Source organism: Macadamia integrifolia, chromosome 7, assembly GCF_013358625.1.
Source record: "Macadamia integrifolia cultivar HAES 741 chromosome 7, SCU_Mint_v3, whole genome shotgun sequence".
Taxonomy (NCBI): domain Eukaryota; kingdom Viridiplantae; phylum Streptophyta; class Magnoliopsida; order Proteales; family Proteaceae; genus Macadamia; species Macadamia integrifolia.
In genome coordinates, this window is record NC_056563.1 from 33054578 (window position 1) to 33062035 (window position 7458).

Below are 7458 nucleotides of genomic sequence, written 5' to 3' on the forward strand. Positions count from 1 at the left end.
ACAAAGAAAGGGGTTTAGAGATGGCTCAATAAATAAAATGCCTAAGGATTTTCCTTTCAGCTCTTTGAGAATTATCCTACTTGAGTTATACAAGTCAGCGGTTCACATGGGGTAAGGTAATCTTGAAACTTTGATCAATGTACCTTGCAGCTTGTACTGTTTATTGACCATAATTCATGAACCCAGTTACCCTAAAAATCACACTATATATAACATACTGTATAGGGAGATCCTGGACTTGTACTGCATTTGCTTCTAAAATTAATGTTTGCTTATCTTTCTCCGTTCTGAAAGATTGGATATTTCTCCAAATATCTCTTCAGATTTAGTAACTTTCTTATCATAGCACAAGTTTTTTAATTCATCTTAAAATTGACAATTGTATTTTGAGGTTATATGCATAACTGTGTGCCTATGTGCATCCCCATGTTCTATGGCTATGTCATCTAATACTTTGGCTTCCTGGATTATATGTTGTTCTTGTTTTTTTGTTCTCTTCCAAATGATGACTTTGGCATGTGACTGCTGTTTGAGAGCTCTGATTCTTTTCGCTTTTAAATTTTGCAGCACTTACGAAGTTGCTACTGCTTGTGCCTTAGCTATTGGAGCAGAGAAACTCATTTGCATTGTTGATGGACCAATCTTAGATGAAGACGGGCGGCTGATTCGTTTCATGACTCTACAGGATGCAGACATGTTGATCCGTGAGCGAGCTAAGCAAAGTGAAATAGCTGCAAACTATGTAAAAGCTGTTGGTGGAGAAGATATCTCTTACTCTGGATATCTTGATTCCAGTGGGACGAGTCTAAAACCTCAGAATGGAATGAGTTTCAGTAAAAACAATAACGCAACATTTCACAATGGTGTTGGCTTTGACAATGGTAATGGATTATGGTCTGGTGAACAGGGGTTTGCTGTTGGTGGTGAAGAGCGGTTGAGTAGATTAAATGGTTTCCTTTCAGAATTAGCTGCTGCAGCTTTTGTTTGCAGAGTAAGCCCAACTAAAATACATGTGTTTTTTTGTATTTTTTGTTGGGAAAATTTTATTGCCACCACACATGATGATAAATGCATTGTAAACCATGGTTCTCATTTTGCCCTGTGGAAGATTGATGTGGCCAATCCGACTATTGGATTTCTAGGAAATGGTTTGTGTTACAACCACTTATTCCAAAGCTCGAGCTGTTTAGACATTTTGCCATGTCTCAGGTTGTTAAGTAGGGGCAACAACCCGATCTCCAGACTCTTCTACCATGTTACAATCGCTTATCCGAAAAACTCGAGTTGTTAAGGGCAGCAACAATGTAAATCAAAACACAACAAGAGTCTGGATTAGCAAGATGCCAAATTTCAGCCTCAAATTCAATCATTTCCCCTTCCATGTAATGGCTTTCCCTCCCTTGTATGTCCATGCACTGCCTTATAGTCCCATGCACCCTATTTGTACTCCTGAAAAATGGTTTGTTCTATGATAGGGACAACTCTGATTGGGCAGAAACTTGACATGTTAATAACGAACCATGGGGTCTTCTCGTCCACAAGATTTCATCCCCATCTGAGCTGCCACGCAAAAAAAATGAAATGTCTCTAACGTGGTTATAACAAGTTAAACCCTTATTGTTTGTCTACTATATGACTGTTGTATGGACTCTGTCATCACTCTTTTCCTTCCTGCATTTGCATGGGAAGGTGCTTTCATTTTTTATTACATGATGTTCAATATTCTCTTAAACTATCTTATTTTTTTAGGTATGGTATTGCTTTAATTCACTCAAAAAATCCATTCGGAAGCATGATCCATACTAGTCTTAGCAATTAGCCATTCTAGGTCGGCTCAGAAGCTTTGTTTTGCAGCTCAGGAGTTGTGCTCAAACCTTGAATTAGAATCAATTTGGAAACATTCTCTTTATTCAATAATAATTATGTCTAGATTATTTACTTGCTATCTTACTTGAAAATTATGATTTATTGATAATGTATGATATCTCCATGGTACCTTTGGCCTATGGATATGAAGATTGGCCAGATCAGACAGCTAGACACACATTGGCATGCCCCAACCCATTTGACTACAGTTTTCCAGTGCACATTCACAAGAAATTATATGTTATCCATATCTTCCATATGACTGACCTCTCATTTGAAGCAACAAAGATGCTATTAAACTCCAAAAGATATTTCTTCTGATTATACGATACAATCCTCAATTCTCCTTGTATATAGAGTTTAAAAGGATACATAAATCAATAAGTTTCCAATTATATATAATGGGGACAAGAACTTTATTGGAGAGTGTGTAGTGAGGAAATCTCTTAGATGAAATTGTTTTTGGCTGCTCTTTCTTAGGTTTTTGCCTTGGATTATACGTGTCAGAGAGTTTCTGGGAAGACATTTGGCATGGAATACTCTGCAGGTACTACTTAGTTTTATAGCCAAGAGGTATTCCATTTGATGGGAAAAGGTATAAATATATCCTCCAAGTGGAGCAAGTACTTATCAAAATGGATTTGAGTCATTTGACCACTTAAAGCGACATAAGGACATTCATTCTTCAGAATTTTGTCAGGATAAAGATATCAAGACTTTTTTTTTCATTTACACATCTATAATGTTCACAATAGGTGCTACGTTGGACACCCCATGTCCATATTGCATGCCTATGCCTTTCTTTGCATTATATCTCGCTGTTTTTCCATATAATCCTCTGTGGAGCTAAATCCTGTGATTATGAAAATGTCTTTAATATAGGTGGAATTTCTAATGGTATCTCACTGCCCATGAGAATCAATTAATGTAATTCATGTATTTATCTGCTTGGTTTGTATATTCAGCTTTGTAAGACCCCTGTAGTCTGCTTTTCTTTGTTTTATTTGATGATGCCTTCGCTGATGGTAGTCCCATACCCCTAATTTCTGTCAGGGTGGTGTTCAAAGAGTTCATTTATTAGATGGCACCATTGGTGGAGTTTTGCTATTAGAGTTGTTTCAAAGAGATGGAATGGGGACTATGGTGGCTAGGTAAACAGTAACCATCTTTTTGCAGTGCCTTCTCTCATCCCAATTCCTTAAAACCTTTTTTGTAAAATCAGCAAAGTGCTCTGCTACTTGCTTTCACTAATTAAGCTGGTGATTCTCTTACCCGAGTATTTTATCCACCAATCAGCTTCAAACAGTAGTTGCTTGTTTATTATTTCCTTGGGCCTTCGTTCACATTTATTGCTAATGTCTTTCTGTTGCATTGCAATCAATCTTCTATATGAAATGTTAGTCAGCATGTTCTATAAGTCTTAGTGTTCATTTGTTTGTCTGGCATTCAGATGTTGTTCATTGTAATAGACTGGCAAATGTGTCAAGTGTCAATTGATACCATACATTATTCAGTCCTGACACACTATCCCCTTGTTAGTTTCTTCTCTACTCTGCTGAGTTCTAGTATCCATCTGAAAATAACAGTTCCCTTATGAATACATAACCTGAAATGCAATCTCTCTTTCTCTATCTCACCATTAAAAATGTTGCTTTTCAATAGCTGAATCCTGATCTTTCCAATGTTTATGCTTATGTGGTATCAATCTTCAGTCTGACATGCATTTTCTCTATCTCACCCTGAAAAATCTAATAAGAAAATAGAGAAGCGGAGACTGCTTAGCCGACCCATTTAGTTGGGATAAGGCTGAGTAGTTGTTGGAGACTGCTTATCCAAAACCTAATAGCCTGTACAGCCACACACGATACATTCTTCCTTAATTCCCCGGTATCTTCAAGCATTGATCAAATTGATCAATCCAAAGCATATTAATGTAAGGCTAGGACATCAGTTCCCTAACCCCAAGTAAGATCAGTAGTCAACTCCAACAAGGTACTGATCTTAAGAATTAAATCAGAATGTAAAATCGACTTTTGGCGACTAAATCAAGACTCTGAACAGTTCCTGATATCCCTGGTAACACCCACACAACACTAGAATAATTCTCACTAAGCAATACAGCGAGCATTAGAAGAAAACCCCTAGTCACAAGTTACAAATCAGGTTAAATCTCAGGAGAACAAATTATAAGCAAGAACCACATTAGCAGAGACCAGATACCATCAAATGGAGTTAAGTATGGAAGGATTCGACCTTCAAAATTTAAGGACTAACTGATAGCCCAGTGCTGAGATATGTCGGTTCAGAGGCCAGAACAGGCCCAAACTCCAATCGAGTGGGGCTTCTGGTGAGGGGATCTGATCCTCAAAACATGGACCAATTCTGATGACAGGCTTGAGATTCAAGGCCTCAAAGATTTCAGAAAGAAATCCTTCAAACCAGAATCGCAGGTGTTGATATCCTTCTCCATACAGCAACAGAATTCAACAGCAACTTGATCTTAGTTGGGGAAGATATCAGTGATGAACAGCCTCCCAATTAGAGGTCTTGGTTAGGCTCAGTTATGCACAGAAGAGTGAGAATAAGAAAGGAAAAGTGGAAAGAAATGGGAGACTGGGTTGAGTCTCTCACTCTTCCCTGGGCCTCTCACCCTCTCATAGGTCTCTCACCTCAACTGTGTCTTACAGCATAGTTTGTAAACAAACTTCTTTTTTTAAATCAAAACTCCATTGTTGGGCTGGTCTCCCCTTCAGCTTGTATTAATATGCAATTGAAATTACAAAATAGGAAACCCATGGACTGCTTAGAAACTAAGTAACTACCTTATTGATTACAAGGGAAAATAGAATCCTAATGACATAGAAACTCTAATCTATTACTTGTCAAAAAGAGAATAAAAGAGCAACCAATGCACAAGGCTCCCACTACTCAGGCTCTGAGAGGGGCAAATGTACGTAACCTGTGACCAACATGTTGCAATAGTGCAACTTAACTGTTGCGCCACTATCTCGCCCACTCTATTACTTGTCAAAAAGAAAATACCAAAAATAAAAATAGAAACTAAGACATAAAAGGTTTTCTTGGATTCCCACGCTAGGCAGCAGTTCTTTTGGAATTATCTCTTGTGCAAGCTGGCTCCCTTTTTGGAATACCATACAGATCTTCAAAATCTGAGGAGATATTTCCCCAATCTGTCAAGAAGTCTTAAATATCTCCTGATTATTCTCCACACAAGTCAGATTGTGCTCTTGAAATCCTTCCAAAAAAAACCTCTGCCACAAGGGAGTATTCAGCCAAACAAACTCCCACATGGACCCCACCAGATCTGATAAGAATCTGGGAACTATCTCCTACACATGCTGCCGGTCAACAGCTTCAAAATACGGTGCTTGATTAGGGATAAAATAGGAACTAACAGGCTGGAAAGTTAGCCCCAAATTATGAGCCAGTTGTGAACCACTTTGGAGTTCCAATTGTGGACTTAGTCTACTCACTTATACACAATGACATTGTAATTTGAATGATTGGTTATTAGGGACCATGACCATGAGATATCAATAGGGACCTTAATTTCCATCTTATTGTTCTCTCTAAACTTCCATTTTTATCACTTGCAAAGGCAGATTTTGAGTTGCTGCTGAGACAGATATCATGTGCTAGAAAATCAGCCCACCCTACTTCCCAATTTATTTTAAGGCCCTTACCTTTAATGTTTCCATTTTTCTTAGTGATCTGTATGAAGGAACTCGGGCAGCTACAGTAATTGATATCCCTGGAATTAAACAAATTATAAAGCCTCTGGAAGAGTCTGGGACTTTGGTTCGGAGGACTGACGAAGAGGTGAGTGCTATGCTTCTGCTCAATTAGTCTCATCATTTTGTCTTGACACATCTGAACTGTTTGCTAATCTTAGATGTGTATTGTGTACTTAGATTGTGAATTAGGCAGAGTATGATAACAACTGCTATTCGGTTATCTTTCCTGGAGCTGGGACCAATAGGTTTTGCTTACCATGTGCTCCATGTCATCAGCTACTTGAAGCATTGGATTCATTCATTGTTGTGGAGAGAGAAGGACAAATCATTGCATGTGCTGCCCTTTTTCCTTTCTTTGAAGAGAAGTGTGGAGAGGTTGCTGCTATTGCTGTGTCTCCTGAGTGCCGTGGAGAAGGTCAGGGGGACAAATTACTTGGTATGATGTTGAAACTTAATGCTTGCTTTGCTTGTCATAACCATGTTGCTGTTAGATGCTGGACATTGAACTAGGTAACAGTATATAGGCTGAGTTTGCTTTCCATTTTGATTCCTTATTCGCATTTAGTTTATCTCGTCCAACAACTTGGAGTTATTTCTAATAGAGGTTGAAGCATCAGGAGTCGACCTCTTTTTAGCCTCGTGTTCCTGATTCGGATTTGTTCCTATCTCAGGCCTAAATGACATAATAGCCTTTCGTTGGCTTAAGAAACATGACAGCATTTGAAGGCCTCCCACACTCATTAATCCTAGCTCAATGCCTTCAATTGGACTGTGATGATGGGGGAAATTCTTTTTTAAATTTTAATTTGAGTGGTAAATCTTTGGTTGTGTTCTTATTTATTAGCTAGCTTTTGGCATTCTAATCATTTTAGCCTAATAGTTTCCTTTTAAGCTGTGTTGGGTTGGGTTTGGTTCTGGTTCCCCTAATATCTTGGCCTTTGTTTAATTGCATCCTCCCTATTTATTAATAAATATTTCTTCTCATTGTTGTCTAATCCCCTCCGCCCAAACACACACAAAAAGAGAAGAAAGGAGCTCTTTGAATCTAGTCTATTCCTTGTAGTAATTGTTTCTCATAGAGCTCTTTATTTGTTTATTTAACGGCATAATTTAATCAGTGTTGGAAGAAAAAACATTTTTTGCTGAGCTGCTGGCCATGTGAACCCTAACAGATGCTAAGCAGACTCCATCAATCCTCTTTTTCTCTGTCCAATCTCTACTTCAATAGATCAAGAAAGTTTGGTTTAAATATCTCTGTTTACTAGTTTTATTTCAATTCTGTTCTGGGATATAGTTCTTCCTATATAAGCTTAGCCAATTAGATGAATTCTGCTTCCGTTAGTTTTGGTCTCTTTGCTGATTAACTGTGTATTCCTCCATCTATTTCTACCATGATCACCATCCCATCAACTTCCCCATCAGTTCCAATGCTGTCTGTTCAGAATCTTGTCTAGTGTTTCATTTCTATATTTTTGGTACGCTGCCAGACCATCATAAATCTAATAGTGATCACTTTTCTATCAACTACACCACTAATCTAAAAATACAAAATATCACTTCTTTCCCTGATTTTTCTATTTCCTCTTCCAGGTTGTAGAATTCTAATTTCCTTTGTTGGTGGATTAAAATCGTATTTTTGGATCCCCCCCACCCCCCCAAAAAAAAAAAAATCTTGATTGAGGTGTTCAACTCCAGGGATAAATCAAAAAGGAAATATTTATTGGTTCTATCTATTTTACTTTTTATGAAGAGAATGAATTTTTTTATCGAAGGATCAGGAAAAAAATCAGCCCAGATCTCCTGCGGGAATGATTTGGAAGGTCCAAAACCAAAAAGA

At 37.9% G+C, this 7458-nt stretch overlaps 1 protein-coding gene across 3 annotated transcripts in view; it reads left to right on the forward strand.

Moving 5' to 3' along the window:
- The window catches only part of LOC122084363 (probable amino-acid acetyltransferase NAGS2, chloroplastic), an 18565-nt gene that overhangs the window by 8867 nt on the left and 2240 nt on the right, over positions 1-7458 (forward strand). For 2 of the 3 annotated variants that reach the window (XM_042652551.1, XM_042652552.1), the window contains exons 5-8: positions 568-991; positions 2920-3017; positions 5595-5706; positions 5898-6057. In XM_042652551.1, coding sequence (XP_042508485.1) covers positions 568-991; positions 2920-3017; positions 5595-5706; positions 5898-6057 — 794 coding nt within the window. Of the gene's footprint in view, positions 1-567; positions 992-2919; positions 3018-5594; positions 5707-5798; positions 6058-7458 lie in introns of those variants that run through there. The other variant, XM_042652553.1, reaches the window with a different exon arrangement.